This window comes from Phlebotomus papatasi, chromosome 3 (genome assembly GCF_024763615.1).
Source record: "Phlebotomus papatasi isolate M1 chromosome 3, Ppap_2.1, whole genome shotgun sequence".
Taxonomy (NCBI): domain Eukaryota; kingdom Metazoa; phylum Arthropoda; class Insecta; order Diptera; family Psychodidae; genus Phlebotomus; species Phlebotomus papatasi.
This window is the reverse complement of record NC_077224.1, coordinates 490531-513776: the sequence shown is the minus strand read 5'-3', so window position 1 is coordinate 513776 and position 23246 is coordinate 490531. Positions and strand designations below refer to the sequence as shown.

Genomic DNA, 23246 nt, shown 5'->3' with positions numbered 1-23246 from the left:
GAGTAACACAATGAGTTTATTCACTCTATTCTATAACTTTCATCGTACTCCAACATTTTCCACCTTCTTCTGTTCTTGTCCCCAAATGAAGGACGTGTCTTCCAGTATTATTATTGTGCAAACATTGAGTAGGTATATTGCCGGAGTAAGTTTACCGATAAGTTTTTTTATTGATTTTGGCGGCAAAATGTCAATGTTCGTGAATTTGATATTTTTCTTCCCTCTACACCCTTACCTCTTATTGAATGAATATATACACAAATTCCTATCCCCGAAATTGTTACCATGTGTTTTCCCGGTGATGGTACATTGGAAAAGACATGGAAAATTGTCTGATGGAGTGAAAGGTTGTTTTATTGCTTGGGTTGGAGAAAGTCCCTGAGAAATGTGCGGGGTTGCAACATGAAAATGTTTTTGGGTGGCAAAATGGGTATGGAGTGAGAAGACGATTTATATTGCTGGGATTATGTTGCTTTTTCATGTTTTCAGTGCTGATTGTGTATGCTCAAACTCAAAATTTCTTATATATATCATTAAACATTTCCCCTGCCTAAGCTGTTTTTTTTTTTACTTCAAACCACTTGGCTGGTTATTGTCAATAATTATGTGACGGAATAGGATAGATTGTAGTTGAGGATTTATGAGATGTGCGTGATGAGCTTGTTGCCCGTTTAGATTGGTTATTGATTTCAAAGCAGCCACCACAATAGCTCCGGAGCTTTTTCCACGTAATACGGAGTACTTCTTTGGTGTATGGGATGAAAAGTCGAGAAATTTATTGCCACTTTCTGCAATCGATTGATATTTATTGCGGTTAGTCACCCTCTACGAAAAACCCATTCACTAAAAAAGATGACTTGTCTAAGCCAATCGTGAAATTGTCTATGTGACCGAAAGCTTTTCCTGAGCTTTTGCTCTTTTCTAACTCGCATAAAAGTTGTCGCGTTATAAAAAAAACAAGTATTTTTCCGTACTGACAAACATGCCATCATCCATGAGACATACCTTACTTTATTCTATGTGGAGATATGCAAGGATAAAAATCGATTACTTTTCAAGCACATAAATTACCATTCGTGACAGTTTTTGCGGAATGATAAAAGGATTTCTCAATTTAATATGAAATACTTCATGACCCTAGATAGATGAGGGCTTTATCAATTATGTCTACCAATTTCGTGGGATGTGTCTGTAGACCACATTTACAATGGAATTAATGACAGTGGCGGAAAGTTTCAATTTTCCGGTCTAATACTTGGTAATCAAATAACACAATAGACTGGTTTATTCAGTTTATTGGTATAGATTCATAAGTGAAGTGTAAATCAATACTGTGTTTGGTATACGAAAAAAATAATATATATTTCTGAAACAATAATTTATTATCTGAATTAAGAATTGTTGAATACAATAAATCACATTTAATCTTGATAAAGATCTTGATCTTGATAAAGAATCCATACAGAGCTTTTTCATGAAATATTATAGTTTTCCCACTATTATTTTAATTGGTGAGTGAGATATGAATTATTAAATTTTTCAACATCATTATAATAAAATTTATAGGACGGTCATGCCGATTTATTATAGTAACAAGCTGTAACGTAATTACTTCATGATGACAGTTTCATTTGAAAAAAGCTCTCATTAAGCATCATAACATGGCTTATTTATAAAATATTATTAATATTTTTCTTTTTAAATAATTTTAAATTTATTAATTAAAGTTTGGCCGCATAGGCCGCATACATTAAAATTTTCATTCAACATATCCAATGAGTAAATCTCTTTAACAGAAGACACTGTGCAGGGGAATTTTTTCAGGCTTCGCACACACTCTAGTTTCGAACACTTCATATTATTCCCATATCCCTTTAATGAATCTGACCTAATAGCATAATAGCTAGTCTGAAGTTACACTTTTTTTTGTAAAAATATTAAGAGATATTCTTTAAAGGACAATGTATAGGGGAAAGTGCCCATGCTTGATACTATGACTAAATTTTTCCTATCTTTCTCAATAAACATGACTCCACAATATATCTTAAAAACTGGCCACTTTCTCATAGTTTTTAAAATATGGTTGCGATGAGTCACATATATATTGTGAAACATAGAAAATTTAGTCATTACGAAGCTTCCAATGGTATCAAGCATGGACACTTTCCCCTACTATTGAAACACAAATTATGTTAATGATGCCTCAGTAATATAATATAAATTAATCAAAAGCTTAAGATTCTATGTGATTGTTTAATTAACAGAAAGTCTACTTGTAGGCATACCGAGCCTTCATAGCAGAGGTTTTACCAAGACAAAAGACATTTTTACTTCTCGTTTCGTCTGCATGGTGGCTGAAATGTTTTCTGTTCGAATTTCGAAAAGTCTCACGTGATGTGTCATCTTTTTGTTGTAAGGAAAATCAATGGATCGTAATATTGATCCATTTTTAAAACCCTTAAAAATCAGTAAAATTTGATAACTTCTTATACGGGCTTCAGACCTAAGGCTTAGCCATATGACTTAACTGCTCTAATTTCTTATCAATAAAGATTTCTTGGAAAATTATCACTTAAGATTGGACAACATAGGCAAGTGATCTATTAAATTTTGAAAAAGCAATAAAATTGATTACAATTTTGAATTTCGAAATCATCTTCAACTGGTCTAAACCTTAAGTCTGAAGCCGGCCTTACACTCAGTCCCGGCATTATGTAATGGTAATGAAATGGTACCATGCATAGAGAAAAATTGCATATCTGCAGGGGCTTTCTTTCGAATACAGTGCTGTCTCTCTATATGCACACTCTCTATATGCACAGCTTTTGTGTCGGTTGTATTCAAAATCAATTTGTTTACATTTTGACATAGTAATAAAAAAATTGTTTTCTTCGTAACTAATTTTTCTTGTTTTTAATTTTCTTAATTTTATTTTTTCTGTCTCATATTATATTTAAAATAACACGGGAAATTCTAGAACAATAAAAAATGATAATTTATTAAAAGAAAGAAAAAAACCGTTGGGAATTTCAAAAAAAGTTGTGTATATTCAGAAAGAGAACTGTCAAAAAAAGTACCCAAACTGTGCAGTGCATATAGCGAGACAGCACTGTAAATCGGCCGTAGAACAAATTTTGCGCGGAGTAAAAGTAGTCAGAGCAGAAACATTAAGCTTTTTAAAAGACATTCATCAACAAACAGTACACTTTGCCCAGAGTTCTTCAATAAATTATTAGAATATTTAAAATTTTCACCTTAATAAAAGAAATCAAAGTTTTATTCTGAAAAATAAGCAGTGTTTTCAAATTTCCCGCATCAGAAAATAGTATACATTCAGGCGTAGGGGGAAGTGGGGCACCTTTGAAAGTGGGGCACATTTGAAATTGAAATTTTTCACCTATTTTTAATTAAAATTTAGCCTTATCGTGATATAATTTAGCTGCACAAACATATTGAGAAGTTAAATCACATTTTGATATGGCTCAGTTCCACTTAAGATAAGATAAGATTTTGCCAGGGGTCAGTTCTCCATTTCGGATATTCCGATGCATCCAGGCCACCAATTGGGCCCCTTATGCTTCCCCACTCCTATTCTATCTTATCCCCCGATACGGGTAGCTGCTCTATATCACAGCTCTGCGAGCAGTCAGTGCCGTTACTATGTCACAGCATCCCTTCTCGGTGTGTGTTTGGGATCAGTGACAGCGAATATTTGTATCGATTGAAGTACCACTTTCACATCGAAACTCGTTCTCGTACCAGCCTCTATTGTTTTTAGGCGGTTCACTTTTTTGCCAATATGCACCATTGACATTACTATTCATTCATTCACTGGACGAATTCAAAGCCGATATGGCATGAGAAATCTTTTTCTGCTGCTGCTCAGCTTTGAACCCCAGACCTCGCAGTCATAGAGCTACTACTCTATCCACTGACCCACTCGAGGCCCTGACTCAGTTCCACTTACACATAGGAGAAAAATCTCAATTTCAAAGGTGCCCTACTTCCCCTATTTTTAAAATGATTTCATAAATTGACTCCCAATGGTAGGCAAACTAGCATAATTGTATGTGCATAATCCCGAAGTGCATAATGCCGGGAGTTAGTACTGAGGAAAGTCATATTTCAAATATACCACACTTTACCCAAAAGGATCAAATTTGGATCAATTTGATCCTTTTATTTTTACCAGAAGGGGTAGGGGTTTAACTCTTTCCGGACCGCAGCATATGCTGCAAGCCAATTTCACCATTTTTTAATCAAAAATATCTAAGCTCAGGAATTAATTGAGGTCCTACAAAAAATGTCTTATATTTGGACATCCTTATAGTATGTAATCATCCACAAGAATCGGATTTTTATCAGTTCTGAATAATTAAAAAACATTGTTTTTCACAGAACATTCATATGCTGCTTTGGGTACTCAGAGTCCCAAAAGAGACGAAAGAGTTAATTTATAGAATTTCTTCTTAATAAATTTTAAAATTTTTCCTTCCCAAAATGAATTAGGGGCTAGTGTTATGACCCTGTATATTGAGTCAGCGATTTCCAAAAGCTCTTTAACCTTACAAATTGTATAATAAACATTGTTCTTTGGGAAAATCTCAAATAAAACCCTACAAATCCTTGTGAATTTTCTTCAACAAGTAAAAGATATTTAATTGGATGGTTCTACACCTCTACAATGTATCCAGATTTGCTCCATAGAACAGTATTGGGGTTTTTAAGGGTGCTAAATAATGGGTTTTTTCAAGTGTGTGTGGTTAATTAATTCACAGAACCAACAATAATGTTTCTGTTTACATGCTGAGCACAGGAATTGTTGGGGATTCCTTTTGTTATGTATATAGAGCTTTCTATTTCTTTTATTCTCATACTTTAATCGTTGGATTTCATCCCCATTTCTTTCGTTTTCTTCAACCGAACATAGCGGAAACCGTAAAATTTTGTCGGTTCAGATGTAATTTCATTTTGTACGCGCCAGAAAGCACCTTCCCTTACCAAACCCCTTTGACTTCAGACGTCGAGATAAACTAATATTAGAGAGAATTTGTTAAATCACATAATGAATGAAATTTAACGCAGCGATAGGTGCTGTGAGAGGGTTAAAAAAGACGTTTATACTGTGCTGGGTTGGAAAACTTTGTTACTAAGACCCATTAAATGGGGAGGTGGTTAGAGGTGCAAATTGGTTCCTTGTCGAAAACATGCGGCATAATTGGAATGTCTTAATGATTTAATTGAATTTGATTTATTTTCCTGTTGTATCACAAACATTGACTATGAGGAAAAGTATAAGTGACTTTGGCCATGAACTCGTGCCAATGGATCAGGGGGGAGGGATATGGAGTTTTATGGGGAAACTTACTTGCGAGGGAAAATTGCACCTTTTATGATTTCGTGGAAGAGAAAAAAATCACGCTATTTGGCAAGGAATGGAAAAATCCACAGAAAATCGTGACTCTCTTTCGAAAGTAAATATTTCCGCGCATACTTTAAATTCTTCTATAGGGTGTTCTTTAAGTAGAACAATAAAAGGAATTCTTCTACAAATATGAGTTAAATCTTCTTGATTCTGGTATTCAAATGTAAATATTCACAATTTATAGAAAGGATAGAAAGTATTCGAATGTCCAAAAATCCCGAAGGTATACCCTGAAAAAAATCGATATTGGTAAACAATTTTTGAAAAGATCTTTTCGAAAATTGTTTTTCGACGTTTGCAATTCTAAGAATAGTTATTTCTGGAATGCAAGGGGTATGTTATCTAAGGTAAATTTGGATGAGAATTGAGGTAAGATTTTGGCAAAGACATAAAAAAAAATAGTATCCAATTGGGAAAATTGGACATTTCCTCTTCAATTTGAGGCAGTAGAATAAGGAACTCTGCTATTTAATGAAGAACCATTGTCACAGCATGATTTTTGATGATAACTTCCTAAATCGGTTTTTCTCTTCTTCTCTTTCAATCTACTTTCTGGGCCACATCGAAGTCAGGAGCGTCGTGTGGCTGTTTTTGGTGGTGAAATGGTATTCAAAGGTAGCAGATAACATCGTACGAATTGCACGGAAATGGGCTATTCTGCATAGACAAAGAGGGTTTTGGGAAAAGGGTGTAAACCTGAAACCCCTTGTGACTAGTTTACGGAAACAATCGCCCTGGAGACTGACCTGCCCGTAATAGTTCCACCTCTCTCTACTCCACCATATCAGCGACTCACTCAGGCACTCCAGAATGAACCGAGATTCGCAGAAGAGGTAAGAGATCAAAAGACACTTTTCTTATAATATTTTATCTCATCTTTGGGAGTGGGTATTAAACTGAAGAGACTTTTACCGAGAAACTTCTTAAAACCTTTTACAAACTCACTCAACATCGATTCATCAAAAGTTTTATTGGATTTTAAACTATTTCATTTGCAATATAATGCAATTTGCTTGGGAAAGATAAGTGTTTTCCACCTCTTGTAGCTGGAAGAAAGAGAAAATGAGCATATTAGTTGTTTAATCTAATTAAATATTTAAATTCAGATTTTGAATTTTTCAATTACTTATTGTTAACATTTTAGATGAGTTATGCATATCCGAACGATGCGGATAATATTTGAAATATTCTAATTGTCACGGAAGCTTCCTGAAGTGAAATAAATATCGTACAAAGGATGTACTATATCGTCGGCGTCGGTTGGATCAGTAACTGTGCTAACTGCATTTGCTTTTCTGTCAGCATTCGTAGTATAAGCAAAAATACCAAAAATACGAGTCATTCCTAAGGGCCTTGACAGACCTGAGGATTAGCCAAGAGACGGCTTAACGTAATTAAATTAGAAGTAATGATTAAACTACATTTCGATAATTGTCCACTAAGTCGTCTATCGGCTTAAGTCGTAAGTGTGTCTAGGACATGTTGAGTCATACCTAATTACGGTTTTTCAAGGTCAGAGGTTTAAACACCTCTAAAGAGCGTAAGTATTTCTCAACCGAATGATATCATATAATGGGCTCGTTGGAAGGGTTTTAGAATTTCTGACAATTATGAACCGATTCCAATCGGTTACGAACCGGTCATGAACCAGTCATGAACAGACAAGTAATATTTGTCCAAATATCAACTGCTTTATTCTTAAGATATTTTAGAGGGAATCTTTTAAGTGATTCAATCGATTCAACAAATCGGTTCTAATCGGTTAGATTCCAAATAATTCAAAGAAAACAAATCCCACAACACCTATATTTTCTTTTGGGTACTCAGAGTCTCAAGAAACGTTAAGGTTTTTAAAGTACAGTATTAAAACTAAAATTTCTTGACATCTTGCATTAAAGTTTGAGTACTGCAAAAATTAGTTTAAATTCAATAATCTAATCTGAATTTTAACAATCTTTTACAAAAAGTGGGTAATAACTTTTAACTTTTTATAGGACCTCTGTTAAATCCTGGGCTAAGACATATTTGGTCAAAAATAGTGATATTCACTTGCTTGGAAAATTCGATGTTGAAAATTTTTCGGTCATATGTTAAGTATGTATGTATGGACGAAATAATACGCCTGAGATACCTTCAAAATACATCCGAAAATAAGGGAAACCGTAGGAGCCGTTTTCGAAATGAACTTAAAAATATGTTTTTGGAAGGGAAGGAGGGGGGTAGGCAGGGGGTTGATATTAGCTCTCAAAAGTGCGACCAGTTTTAGTGTAAATTTTTCCCTGTTTTCGTACACACTTCACGAGATATCTCCGAAAGTACGTAGGTTGCCAATTTGGGGATTTCGGTTGCCCATTCCATATTAAATTGGCTTTTAGATTGTATTTGTATTTTTTGCTAATTCATTCCACAATGACAGAAAACACCGTATGAACTCCAAAGTTTTTTCGGCTCGCTAGAAACATATGGGAAACATAGGAAATGTCATGCCCCTAGGGGTAGGAGTAGAAATGAAAAGGGAAGAAACTTCTGGAGATAATGTTTCTTTTTATCAGGGGTCGGGTCACTGAAGGCCGGGAGTGGATATCTCTGACCGTTTTAGCTCCAGATTATTGAGAAATTCTGTAAAAAACGGATTGTATTACTGCTTTCTTTTTAAGTTCATGTAATCAAATATAGAGAAAATATGCTCTTTTAGTGGTCCATGTATTCCTTTAGCGAAATCCATAAGGTTCAGGCATTCCATAACTTATAAATTCTTTAGATGCCCCTTTATTGCTGTGTCTATCCTAAAATTGTTCCATGATACTGCAATGGACAATAAAAGGAGGAAGCTCCTGAAAATCCTTATACACCGGTCGAAGATGTAAATACTCAGAAAAAAGATCAAACAATGTTATTAGATGAAGCCGTGATACCATGAACTTTCCAACCCCCAGTAAAATGTTTTATGGCTGAGAAAGAATTCTCTCTCTATGAACCAGTAAAAAGAGTTGCGGAAAATATAAATTAAGGTTAAGAACAAGCGCATTTCACTTTGTAATTTATCCAAGGATGGGTGTGTGTGGGTGTGAAAAAAAGGAGAAGATAAAGGCAAGCTATATGAGAGCACTTGATAGAACAATTCGCTGAGAATGTTCAAAAATTTTCTCGTCATCATTGCGAAGAATGAAATTGGAAGAAGAAACATTTGACCTATTTTTCCGCCTTTTCTCTTACAATCTTCACTTTGTATCGTGCTATGATTAAATTTTTAGCACTTGTGTTCCCTTTTTGTCTTATTTGTATGCCTCAGTCGAAGTTTTCCCATTTATATTTCTTTACTTGAGCTCCTGAGGAAATGAACACTCAAATAGGAAGTTTCATATACAGCAAACTTGCTATTAAATAATTTATAAACTAATATATAGTAAATTCAAGGTATAAATGTCGAAAAAGTTGCGAGATTGCGAAAAAAAATTAATGGGAAGACAGATTACTCTGAAAGGAAGCAATGTCTTTTCCTTCAACGTTATAAATATGATGTGACACCTTACATCTTTGCTCCAGTCATATAAAAATTATGACTTTTTCTACGATGGCCCCTCAATCATTACTCCGTGGTGGTTTTCCTGGATTTTCCCGAGGCATTATACGACCTTTCTAGATGTAATAAATAGATGTCAAAATGAAATATTCTTCCATTTTCGCAATATCGAAAGGAAGATCTTCATCAAATATTACTGCATTTTAATCTTTAATGACTTAATAATTTCAGCTGAATCAATATAAAATCCATACTAAAAGATTTCTGTATATTTAAAGGATTAATTTTCAATATTGTGCTCAGAATTTTATCCCAGGGAGGTATGGTATAAAGTGATAGAATTTTCTTATGCCAAGTTTAATATGCAATGTGGGAAATCTCGTGCAATAATGAAGTGCACTTCATAAAGTTTCGCTCTAATGATATTCATTCCTAGTTTTAATTTAATTCACAATGGTTGGCGAAAAAATCCCTAGAGAGGTTTACGAGAAAATCCACTGCGCACTGCGACATTATCCAAATTATTCATATTTGCATTTTCCCAAAATATTTAAATTTTCATAATTTTGTGTTAGAATTGGAATAATCTGAATATAAATACTCCAGTTCATTTGAAATCCTTTCTATGCTCATAAATTTCTTTAACCCTCTAACGGGTAAGACCGCCTCCAGGCGGTCTTCACAAAAATCACATTTACAGCGACAATAAAGGTATAATTTATTAAAAAGTGCTATAGTGTCCTCGGTAATACTCTTGTAAACATCTCTTGAAAGTTTGAACTCATTTTGACTCTTCGTTTTGTTGCTATTCCCAGTTTTGTGTGGCAACAAAGCAACATAAGAATATTAGTGCAAAAAAACTAATTTCCAATTTCCATAAAAATGCCGATTTAAAGTTACCTGACTAAAATAAATTTATTTTTTACTGAAAGATATGTCATTCTACTTTGTATATTTTATTTAAAAAATTTGAAAAAAAAACTAAAAATGTGATTTTTAGAAGCAAAAAGAGTTTCAAAAATTTTTTATATAATATTTTCTCACCTAGCGACTAAACTAAAAAAGATAATGAAGAATGCATGTTTTTTCGACTTTATTGGATCATAATTATCCTAGAAAACATTGTATTAGAACTTTTTTTTCGCATATTAAAGAAAACACCGTTATAGGGTTAATAATTATGAAGTTGAAATGCACCAAATCTATACTATGGAAATTGGGGTACCACCGAACACTGCGATTTTTTAATCAGATATTAGACTTCAGAGGATAAGACCCATAAGACCTTTAGGAATTTATAGGTGCGATAGGCGCTATAAAACCGGAAATAGAGACCGATCTATTTTTGAAGTATGATCTCTCACGTTTGAGTATAGAGTCAGCGGCGACCGAGGCACTTGTGCAATATTTGATGTATTTGATATAGATATAAAATGCAGCTATAGCTATAACATACTAAACTTTAAGCTTGAATCCATGCCATAGGGGCGAAGTTCATTAACTCAGAATATTGGAAAATCTTCTTTTAAATAGTTATTGAGAAAACAAATTTTGAGGGTGTTCCAAAATAGCGGATGGGATATATTTGACATCATGAATTTCTTGTCGCACATCAACCTTTAATATTTACCGAAAACCGCTTGTCGATACCTCAGTTCTTTCTCCAGAAACGTTTGTACTCCAGACGTGACCAGGTCTTTCAAGAAAAGTCCTGAAGGACTACGATTAGACATGCTTTGTTATTTTTTATTGTTCACAAAAATAAGATAGGGGAAAGTGCCCATGCTTGATACTGTTCAAGCTTGATAATAACTATTTTTTTCCTACGTTAATCAATAGTTGTGACTCATAGCAATATATTTTAATAGCTAGTACTAAGTCTCACACTTCCTGAAAAAAATAGGATCCTAGCTCTTTTTTCCTAGTTTCAGGAAGCAAAAATCAAAAATAGGTCCAAAACTGTAATTTTGATACACGATATTTCATAAGTTTTTTCTTAATTAATGTCGCTGTTCAGGAGAACTGCTATCATAGGCACATAGAGGGTTCATCAGTATTAATATTTATGTAAAAATATTTTTACTTAGGGACACTGTTTTTTGTGGGTGGATACAAATTCATAAATTCTACCTGTGTCCATCCTATATTTTAAGAAATGTCCATGAATGATAATTTAAATGTGGCAACTCTATCATTGGATGTGATTCTTTCATAATTACACCTTTTGTAATCCTCTAATTTTATCGACAATTGACATAACTTTCAACCCTGTTGCCTGAATTTTAAGGTTGCAGAATGACATTTTCATGGACTCAAAGTGAAAAAATAGTTTTCGCTAGTGCCCTAATGTCATAAAAACACGGCTTAGAAAAATTACATAAAAGTGATTTTAAAACTAATAACCAGTCGTACAAACGATTTTAGCAGATAGATTAGAGTTCCGTCTAAATATTGATGTGCAATTTTTTGTATCCGGTGAAATTTATACAGTGAAAATGGGCCTCCGAATTGTTGAATCAAATATTATACAGGAAGGCCCCGGACCCAACTTGTATAAAAATCGCCACTGAATTTCCATTTTCTTCTTGAGGAAAATCTAAGGATTTCCAAGAACTATTTGAGGTGGGATTATGAACCTAATAAGTGATACATTTTTTTGTCATAATGGAAGAATCGCTCCGGTTTGTGTGGTAATCAGAAAATAATCACAAACCTTGGACATCATTTTACAGTATCAAACATGGGCACTTTCCCCTACAGTATTTTGATAAAATCCAAATTGTCTCCCATTGTAACATGTAATTTCCTCTGCACTAAAATATTACACTCTATCAATTATTTATTTAACCTTAACATAATAATATATTTATAGTAAGCTCACTACATCTGCATAAGCTTGTATTAAAATCGTCGCCTTTTTATCAATAGTGTTTGTTCCTATGATATCTACACGATATTGGCCCGAAATTGCTCCTGGTGGAAAGTCTGATGCATCAAATACAAAATCTTTTATATAATATTCGACATCCTTTAATAAAAATATTAAAAACAATCAATTAATAAGGGAGAAAGGGTAAAAAATTTATTTTATAGACGAGCAATTCCAGGTTTGTTAATTTACCTTCTTGATTGGACATCCACTGAAATTAGTAGAATTTCTTAAAGAATTCCAAAAGAGATTTATCACTGGAGCCAATTTCTTTCCCGCAAGATATCCACATACATCCTCGGTGATATCAATCAAAAATTTACGATACATACCATTTGAAAATTTGTAATTGACAATAATTCTGATAATAGGATTAGCATCGTAGTTCGAAATAAGTTTCCCCTGGAGATAAGTTGTTGTGCGATTCCTTAAGCTAACTGAGCATTCTACAGTGCCATAATCCTCAATCAATTTAACACATTCAAATCTCTTCACATAGATATTATAAAAGGACTGCAAATGAAAGCCACAAAATAGAAAAAAAATTAACTATTAAAATCATTCAAATAGATTATCTATTCTTTTATTACACTTTTAAAAGAAAATTGAGAAATGAACGTGGTCAGGAGAAAGATTTTAAGTACGGTGCGTTTGAAAAACATGATTGAATTGAAGCCATATGATGAAAATTTCTGTTTTATATACTTGTAATTTTCTCCATTTCAATCGGCTTTCATTGCTCCAACTCTAAGACATTGCAATTCTATAATCTACTGATTATATGTTATTCTTTCCTAATCATATTTAATAGCAATACTTCGATTTTATTATCCTGAGATCAATCTATCCTTTACAATAATGTACTTGTTTTGAATTTTGAACATCCTTGATACGATCAGTCACCATTTTCGAGTCAGCCGAGCCGTAATTTTTCGCGGATATTCGCAACCCCAAAGAATTTATTCCGAAATTTTTCGTGGATTTTCGCGGTCCATGGAAAGCATCGCGAATTTTCACAATGAGAAAGGTTACTTTAAGGACGAGAGGGTCAAAAATATGGGGTCAGAAATTTTTTTTGCGAGTTTTCTGAGCAAAACATAAACTTAGATAGTCGTAGGAAAAGTTTCATTTTTGGGTCATCGATGATCCAATCATCCTTAAAGGGTTAAAGTTTTTTCAAATTTGAACTTCCCGCGAAGTCGAATCACTATTTCATCTATAGAAGTACTAAAAAATGAAATATTCTGATATTATAAAAACAACTACCGTAATTATTTGTAAATAATTTTTTTTTGATTCTTTTGTGAGTTTATCAATTCATAAAATTTTGATCAATTTCATAAAATGTGATTGAGCTTACCCTATCATTATACTATCTTTTAATGGCATTTTGATGACTAATATTGTTAAAATATTAATGTGCTATAGACTTTTTCTGTATAAATGTTTGAAATAAATTGTTAGAATTTTAACATGCCTTACATTACATACATGTAATTTCTAAATTTAAGTTAAATTGGTATAAGGGAAGGCTTTCATGCTTCGCACATGGAAAGTACTCTCCCTTCGACCGTTGGTGCTTGTGACCATTAAGTTATTAAAATATATTGCCACAGATCGGCCATACTCATTAAAGGAATATGGGAAAAATTAATATGAAATGTTCGAAAACAGAGTATGTGGGTGCATAGTTTGAATTGAAAACCTTACATAGAATTTACATAGTAGCGTAAAATTCAGTCGAGATAAAATTACCCAAATAGAGACAAGAAAAAATCCCTGCCTCCACCCAGGCTTGAACTGGGGGCCTTTCGCAGTCTAGGCGAATGCTCTCTCAGTCAGAGCCAGTGTCTTCATAGCTCAGTTGGTAGAGCATTCGCCTAGACTGCGAAAGGCCCCTAGTTCAAGCCTGGGTGGAGGCAGGGATTTTTTCCTGTCTCTATTTGGGTTGAATTGTGAGTTGGGAGTCACTTGTTCTGATTGTCGCTCTCTGTGCATAAAAACAAAACTTCTTGGGCTTACGTACCAAGCGAACAGAAGTCTGTTCAATCACTTTCGAGATAAAATTACCACGCATTTTTTCATACCGATGGAATACCTATTTATATGAGTGAAAGATATAGTTATCTTCAAAAAATAAATTTTAGTTCTGATCCACTTCCTCTTCACCTCAATGGCAATAATGTTATACCTTATATCCATAAAGCCTAAAATCATGGAATTATCTTCAATGATTCCTTGGTCTGGGAAATCCATGTTTCTGACATAAGTAAAAGAAATAAATTTTCCCTTTATACCCTTATAAGAAGGCATCAGTACTTCACTCTTTAGGATGTTCGAATGCTATTAATTCTTGCCCTGCTCCTTCCCATTCTATATAATTGCATTCGTTATATTTTCAATCTCCATCCTTTTGATCCCTGCCACTCTGCCTGCAGTCACAAACTGTTGATTTCATATCTTGCGTTCTCAAATATCGTAAGTCTAGATATCTGAATGTCTTTTTCTGAGTCCATGAGTATTTTTCGGAACTCTCACTTTATTGATGGAGTTACTCCCTGGAATGAACTCCCTAGAAAGGAGAACTGCGGCTTATTCAAACCTTTTTGGCGTCTTAGTTTCATTTTTTTCCTTTTGCCTAAAATGTCAGAAAGACTATTTCAAATGATACTTACAGATAACTTATACAACTTGAGAAAGAACATTTCCACCGTTTGGCTTTGGAGGTTGCTCACTAATGCTAAGATGGCAGTGGACGCTAGAATTGCTTTCTGACAAATTTTTATATTTTATATTTTTTGTTTTCAAGAGCAGGTTCTCAAAAGCATTATTAATAAATTGATATTGAAATTGAAATTAAAGTTTTTCGAAAATCTTATGCCTGATTCGGAAATTACGATAAAAACACTAATCCATAAATATCGGAAAATACTTATGTTAGTCGAAATTGATACTTTCTGCGAGAAAAGGTTCAAATTTTTAATATTTCAGTATTCCATATTCGAATCCTATATAAATATTTGATATTTGTGGATGTTAATTAAAACCTCGTCATCTTCTGTCTTAAAAGATACTGAATTTTGAAATGTGTTGCTTGTCACATTTTGCTCTAGGTACCCCTATTGTTGGCTCAATAAATTGTTTTTGTTGCTTGACCCGAAACTAAAACAACATGGTTTAAAGGAATGGGAATAGCGATATGGCAAGTTCAAAGAACACAACTCTATTATATTGTGAGGCGAAAAAAGCAACTATACATAGAAATCTCTTTTTTCGAGGAAGATTTATTAAATTGATTTTCTATCTTAAATGTGATAGACATGTGTCAAAACAATCTCTTAAATTCATTTGTATATATCTTCCATGTCTTCAATACTGAGATATGTCGTATACTCGTTTAAAAATTACTTTAATCTGAAAAACAACATTGCTCTTCCCCTTTCACAAGAGTGATATTACTTATTTTTTTCCATTCTGAAATTTTTGATATAAATTGCTTAAACTTTTCTTACAAATTTCTTTTCAAACCATAAAATCAAACTTCTCTCTTACAAGGTTAAGTGCCATAAGACATTCACACTCTTATATTGATGCAGCAAAAAAAAAATTGAGCTACCAATATGGGAATTTTGTACAAAACATAAAGTATTTTCCGAAATTATACCCTAAGATCTTCCTGATAGGATTTATGTGAAGGAAAGCATGTCTGGGGTCTGGGGCTGCAAGAAATCTCATCAAATTTTCTGGGTAGAACGCTTTTGCTGGCTTCTTTCCTCAAACTGATGGGAAAGAAAGTAAAACTTTCTGGATCATCCATCAGACTCCTTTCCACTAGTAGGGCTTCCATTTCCACCCACTCTGGTGACACTGAATCTTCCTGAAAGAGAGGGTATTGCTATGGAAGCTTGTGATTGGGATTTGTAAGAAGTTTTTTCTTTGCCTCAGTATCTTATCATTCTCTCTTGGGAGGTGAATGAAAAAGTTCAAGAGCATCGTTGTGGGATAGTTGGGAAAATTGAACTCCATGATGACCATGATGAGTATATTTTCCATTATATAGTGTCAGAAGCGTACCTAGGGGGTCGAAAGAGGAACCCGTAGTAGAAAGTAAAACACTAAAGAGCAATGGAAGACTTTAAGAAACACAAATTCAAGCTGAGAAAATTCTATGATTCTCGATCGAGTTTCATTAAGATCTTAAGACCGTCTTCAGACTAGAGGTTTAGCCTAGTTTTCGAAGGTCTCAAAATCCTAAATAACAACCAATTTTATTTGTTCCTCTGATTCAAATACCTTACTTTCTCTTAATAGCCCATTTCTAAGTCAAAATTTTCCAATAATTTTCGACTAATAAGAAATTAGAGAAATTAAGCCTTATGGCTAAGCCTTAAGTCTGAAGCCCGTATAAGGGTTTTGGAATTGCTATTTCAAGTCCTAAAAAAAAATTTACCACGTAAAGTTATCAGCCAAAGGCTCCCTATTGCAATTTTTACAGGCTTTGTAAACATAAAGAATTGAATTTCACCGGTTCAAATTGGTTCTGAACCGGCTTATATTCGACAATTAGTTTTTGTTCGAAATTGTAGCTATTTAGGGCGATATTTTGGAGTGATTTATAAATTGATTGAAATAGGTTCTGAACCGGTAAATCTAAGAAAAAGGGTCCAGTGCCAGATGGAAAAACTCTGTGTAATCCTTCAAGTCGTGAACACTAGGCTTTTCCCTTAATAAATAAATTGGACATTTATAAGGAACTTGAATAAGATATGGTAAATGATGGTTAAGTACTTTTGAGGTATAGCATCTAAGTTACGAGTTCGAGCACTTAAAGTACTTTTATAATTTTTTTTTTCATAAAACATACGTTAAATGACAGACAAACGGCGTTATCACACTTGCACATTAAAATTTTAATGTGATTCACATTAATTGTCGCTTGTGAGCGGCCAAATATGTTATTTGTTTCTTTGAGTCACTTAATATTTGGGGTTTTTCTATTTATTGATAAAGAAGTGGACTTAGCCTGCAAAAATAAGTTTAAATTTACCTAAAGCATAAATATTCTTCACATTAAAAAATTAAAGAGAAAATCGCATTATATAATTTTTCGCATTAATGCTATAAATCAATTTATATCAAATTTTGCGGGCCAAGTCTACCTTTTTATCAACAAATAGATCAAATTTTGAATATAAAATGATTCAAACACACAAAATACACTTTTGGACTCTCACCAGCGACAATTAATGTGAATCATATTAAAATTTTAATGTGCAAGTGTGATAACACAGTAATGAGGTGTTGACTGTAGCGCTTCATCAGACAAACTCCTAATTGGCGGGAAATATGCAACTCGTGTTGTGTAAAAAGAATCAAACTAATAATAATTTTCATGAAAGGTATTTAGTAATTAAACTAAAACAAATCAAAGAAAATCGTGAAATCGAAGGTTTTATTCAGTTCTTTAAAAAAATGCATTTTAAAAAATGGGTTCTAAAATACTTCAAATTGACTTATGAAATTTTAGTGGTAAAATTCTGAGATATATTGTTCATCAATAGACTTAAGCAATAAAAAAAAAACGATTTTTTGACCTTCTAATTTAGGAAACTCCTTTAAGTTTTCTGCTGACTTTATATTACTGACCAATTTGATTTTTGATTTGATTGACCAAAAAGGTTTATTCCATTAAATTTAGGGTTTATTTTTGGGAATATCATGTTTCTCGAGTACCGAACTAGTGCTAGTCCCGGTTGTCAAATAACCGAGGTATGCTCTGCTGTGTACTGCATTTATAGTAAAGGTATGGGATAAAGATTTCTCCATAAGGAAGGATATTCTTACACGAAAGTCTGTTGTATGAAAATAATAACATAGTAGAATGAGAAATTGGTATCGTCCGCTAAATTGAAGGGGTATGGTGCTGATGGTAAGCCTCAATTGGGAAGGTTGGTAAATGGGTGAAATTCCATCGAGCAATCAATAGCCGTCCTTGACCACAAACTTTGACTCCACAACCATCTGGACACCACGTCTGAAGACACCAGAGTGGTGTAGAGTATTTTGTCGGTAAACTTGTGAACACTTTCCTTGATTTGATATTCCTTTGGCACGAAAGCACCCATGACGTGGGCAACCATTAAATTTCGATGCATCGCGAATTACTCATGTTGACTCCTTCTACCTTTCCTCCCCAAGAAACCCTTCTATAGCCCTGAAAGCAGGACTAATATTCCATTAATCCACATCGCCATTGAGTGCTTTCCGTTTCAAAAGCTTTTGGATGGGCATGATGTGGTGTTTGTTGGAGGAAAGAGGAAAATTCGATCGAAATGGATTTTAAAGTACACCCCTTTCTCAAATTACATTAAAAATCCTTTCTTCCTGCTTCACTTAACCCGGACATGGAAGATTGATTGGATGTGCTATTTGGGAAATTATGCTAAATTGGAAATTAATATTTCAACTAGGAGAGTTTGGGCTAATAGGTTCTTCTAGTTAATGGAAACTTTAAATAAATTTGATTTTAAAACTGTTACGTACAAACCTATTGGATTTCGGGAAGAAAAACTTTGAGGAATAACGAGAAAAATCTTAAGGAAGTTTTTATATATTTTTTTAAACAATTAACTGGTTAGAATTTTTTTGATTACAGAGTTATATTTCGGTTAAACATTATGTCAATAAAAATTGAATTGAAGAATTTTCAACGAATTATCTCATTTTAGTCAATATTTCAATAAATTAAATAAGTAAAATATAAATTAAATGAGTAAAATTTCAACATAATGGTATACTTCTGTCGAGATAAAATGTTCCAAGTATAATTACAAAACTAATGAATACATTGATTTTCTTGTGTAAAATCACAATCAAATGGTATAAGTTCTTTTTTTAAATCATTTATTCTGCGATTGGAAATGTTTTTTTTTTTTCAATGACACAGGCAGAAAGCTTTTATTCATCCTTGTATTTCAATAATTGGGTGGGTTTTCCTACCCCTCTTGCTGAGTCGTTTAAAATAGAATTAGAAGCACATGTCCGAAAGTCATTAAATGCACGGAAGCTTATTGGAATTTTTCACTCTTTGCTCGCTAATTTGTCCATTTTCTCTCTCACTCATCGTGCTCGTCTCTAGTTACAATCGGAATTTTCCCTCTCATGCCTTTGCGAGGGAAAAATGTGGAAAATTTCCATGTTGCATCCAAATTGGAAGGTAACTTGTTAAAGGTAGAGTCCATATGATTGTGGGTTAGAAGAAGGGGAAAGAAAAAGAAAAGTGACCGGAAACTTGGCAATAAACTTTACATTTTATTTTTTGTTTTTTTTTTAAGGTGGCACTGGGGAGAAGGATTGGAATGTACAAATTCTGCAAAGACATTGGAAGAGGCAATTTTTCTAAAGTCAAACTAGCTGTTCACCAATTAACAAGAGGTATGTGAAGTGATGTATATTTTTTATAATAAATTTGACAAATTTGCATAGTGAGGAAAAATTTTGCACATGCTATATGGTTGGAATTTTTAGCGACGGGGCTGTGAAAAGAAAATCTTTTTGCTTGTGTGCATTTTGTAAAACAATTATTCCAGTCGATGTGAGATAGATATGGGAAATATACTCGTGGGAAATTGCTGTTTGTGGAATTTTCCGGATACCCTGGGTTTCGCTCTCTCTCTGTTGACTCAAGGATTTATGGATATCCTTTTTACGTATACAATTCTTCAATGGATTTTTCCATAAAACCCCTATATCCACCAAATTGATTCATAGTCAAAAGAGAATATTGATAGAAATTTTCAAGGAATATATTTTTATGTATTATTTTCTCTTTTTCAAAATCCTCATATATACACACAAATTTCCAAGTCACTTTTGTAAATTTTACTGCAAATAATCTCCCACTTTTATTTATCATCTCTTTTTTTTTGTTGCTCTTGGCTCTCTATACGAAATAGAATCACTCTCTTGAGATCCTTGAGATTCTTCAGTGACTTTATTAGGTCCCTCTGCGTTGTTTTTGTTTGTTTCTTGATTTTACTATCTGGTGGCAATTCTCTGACTTTTCTCCATCTTTGCATCCTCAGGAGGAGAATTACGTTTTTATTTCACACCAAAGAAATTCCCTGTTTCAGTTGCGCATTTTTGCTGACTTGAATTTAAATGAAACCTTTTTTTCACACAATGATGGAGAGATAAAATAGAGAAAATAGGCACGTGATTTAAAGTGGATGGCATGAAGAAATTTTTCAAGAATTCACAAATACTTCAAGAATTGTTATTTTCTTAACCGTATGGTGTAAAAATGCAAAGAACTTTGAAGAAAAGAAGAGATTGCTTTTCAAAAGATATTGTGGTTATCTTCGCAATTAATTGAATTAATTAACTTCTCACCTTAGACCGAAGAGACAAAATCCAGAAGCCTCAGGACGGCAAAATCGTGAAAAAGCCTATTTCCCGAAAAACAAAAATCCCGAAAGCCAAAATTCTGAAAAGCCAAAATTCTGAAAGCCAAAATATCGAAAAGCCAAAATCCCGAATAGTCAAAATCCTGTAAGGGATGAAATTATACGGAGGATAATTTTAGAGTAATTTCCGAAAAGACAGAAAATTTCTCTAGGCCTTCAATAAGCGCGGGTGTAAACATAGGGGCCATAGGGGTGACTATAACACTTTTAAGAATTCGGAATTTTGGTTTTCAACATTTTGGCACTTTCGGATTTATGTCTTTCGTAATTTCGACCCATTCAGGTTTTTGGCTATTTGAATTTTTACGTTTACACTCGACTCTTCGTTATCCGGCTGACTGGGGAACAAAATGACATTTAGGTTTTTTGAATCTAGTCAACGGGTTTTATATTTTCTGCTGTGGGAATTTGTTTTCTGTCGAAAAACAACAGAATTTTCTTTGTGGTGTGTTTATGTTTCATTTTGTAGCACGATTGTGTGTCAAAAACTTTGATAAAATGAAAATAACACATTAATTCACTCTGGACAAACTGCATGTTTCGAAAAAAATCGTTTTGAATACATCAACCGCCAGCGTTTGGCAGCTGTCAACCGGATTACGAATTGCCGGATAACGAAGAGCTGAGTGTATGACTTTGTGGGATTTTTCCTTTTGGTATTTTGACCGGTACCTGAAGGAACACCTATTAGCACCTAAAAGCCTTGTGTCATTACATATTGGCACTATTTTTAAAGTATTTGGATATGAAATTTGAATATCTATATTTATAGGAAAAAGTAGATTAATATCAAAAAGGCCACATCACTTGCATTTTTTAAGTACAATTAATAAATTTCATTATTTCCTTCACGCAACGTCGCCATCTTATGAAATTGTAATTTATAAAATCTATATAAATCTTGGCATATACTACGATTCAGTGGTTTCTGACATTTACCTGATGAGATCGATCGTGATAAGTCGGCAGCAGACGCAACCAAGCAATAGTTAATGAGCATTATATGAATTGAAAATTGAATTGAATTGAATTATTTTGACGACATTGTTAATAAGTGATCTCTGTCGAATAGGTGTTTCTTCGACCCTATTTAAATAAAAGACTTATTCTTGAAGTTATTCCTGCACTGGTAAAAATGAAAGGTTCATTTTGATCTTTTCGCGATCCTTTCGGGGGATCAAATATGATCCATCATTTCAAAAGATTTATTTCGAACCTTTGTAAAAAAATCACTTTGAACCTTTCTGAAAGTATCAGATTTTGATACTTTGAAATGTTCATTTTGAAGAACCTTTATAATGGTTCATCAGGGAACCATTGAAATGGATCAATAAGAACAATTCAATGTATCGCCTTTTCGATTTGATTAGACCCACTGCAATTTTTAAAAATATCAAAGAGTAATAAAAACATATTAAATTCTTTTTAAATACAATTTTTATTAACAAGGCAATTTCACACTTTTTTTCGTACATTCCTCAGACAGATTTTAGTAAAACTATCAGTTTTTTTTAAATTTTAATTTAGATTAATAAGAGATGCGAAAGACTTAATAGAGAAATTAATATCTTTTGGAGAGTAATTTCACAAATATAATTTAGAATAATTTTGTAGAAGTTTAAGTAGCATTTTATAAATCAATATCAAGAGCAAAATGGATTTTTAAAATAAAATCAAATGCATATAAAAACGCATCTTTTGTATTCAAAATCTGGTTATCTACCTTCTTATAAAAGTTTGAATGGTCTTTATATTAAACCCGTTAGAATCATTCACAGAAAAGTTGAACTCCTTCATTCTTCTAGTTAATGCATGCGATGATTTCCAAAGGTATAGTGTTTAGTGCCTTGTTTCCATCGGTGATTACAGGCGGTAAATGACGGTTTCAAGACTCCCTTATCCGATGTCGTCCACTCTAAAAATATTTGTATAAAAAATATCGAAAAAATAACTTTGCAGAGAAAGAACTGGTCATACAAAATGAAATAATCGTATGGGTCTAAAGAAATTTCAAACATAATTTGGGATAATTTTTATCTCAAATTGTTGAAAACCATAATTTCTCGAGTTTTTTTTTATGAAATAATTGATATTTTTTTATTTAATGGTCGCATTCATTTTGAAGAAATATATTGGTCAATAATGTTTATAGAGACCTTTACGCATAGAACACATAAAAGAAAATGTATCATATCTCTTAAAAGCCTTAAAAATTAATTATGTTATGCATTTTTCATTTGACAAAATATTCCAAGCCGAAATGTAATTTTATAATAATTAAATTTAGCATATTTGAAATTATAAACTATATGGTAACTATAATTATAATATTTTATGAACTTCGAAAATTATTCTTAATGGGAAATACAGAAGAATATTTTAGCGATTAACTTGTATGAACTCATACAATAGTGGAAATAAGTATAATTCAACTCCACAATCCTAAAAAAAATCAACAAAAAAGTCTCAAAAAAATTCTACGTTAGACAAAATATCCTTTCGTACCAACATAAAATTTCGACATTTTGCTTTTTAATCTTAGTTATTCTTATTGTTAGAATTGAAATAGAATTTTATATTTTAGGTTGAAAGTAAGTCTAATTTAACTGAATAAATTTAGCTCTAGTGTAATTTAAGGTTAATGTCTTTTAATACTTTAATTTTTAACTAAATAATAAATTTTAATTCTTTTTATAAAGTTTTATAAAATTTTTAGCTGAAATGCAATAGGGAAAATATTTAACCAACGCAAATAAAGAAAAAATTAAAGTGTTGAAGGCGATTGGCGATTGGCCTTAGAACAAAAAAATGACTAGGTCCTATCAAATAATTGTCAAATTTGTCAATGCGCTACGCATGCCTCTAAAGGTACTCCAAGGATCGATAGTCTTTTGTTGTTAGAGA

At 32.9% G+C, this 23246-nt stretch overlaps 1 protein-coding gene and 1 non-coding gene across 3 annotated transcripts in view; both read left to right on the top strand.

Moving 5' to 3' along the window:
- Positions 1-23246, top strand: part of LOC129806348 (serine/threonine-protein kinase NIM1) — a 60595-nt gene that overhangs the window by 20041 nt on the left and 17308 nt on the right. The window contains exons 2-3 of one of the 2 annotated variants that reach the window (XM_055854902.1): positions 5998-6258; positions 19212-19311. In XM_055854902.1, the coding sequence (XP_055710877.1) occupies positions 19236-19311 (76 nt within the window). In that variant the 5' untranslated portion in view covers positions 5998-6258; positions 19212-19235. Of the gene's footprint in view, positions 1-5993; positions 6259-19211; positions 19312-23246 lie in introns of both variants that reach the window. The other variant, XM_055854901.1, reaches the window with a different exon arrangement.
- Positions 13727-13799, top strand: Trnas-aga (transfer RNA serine (anticodon AGA)). The gene has a single exon. It is a non-coding gene; the product is annotated as a tRNA-Ser (tRNA).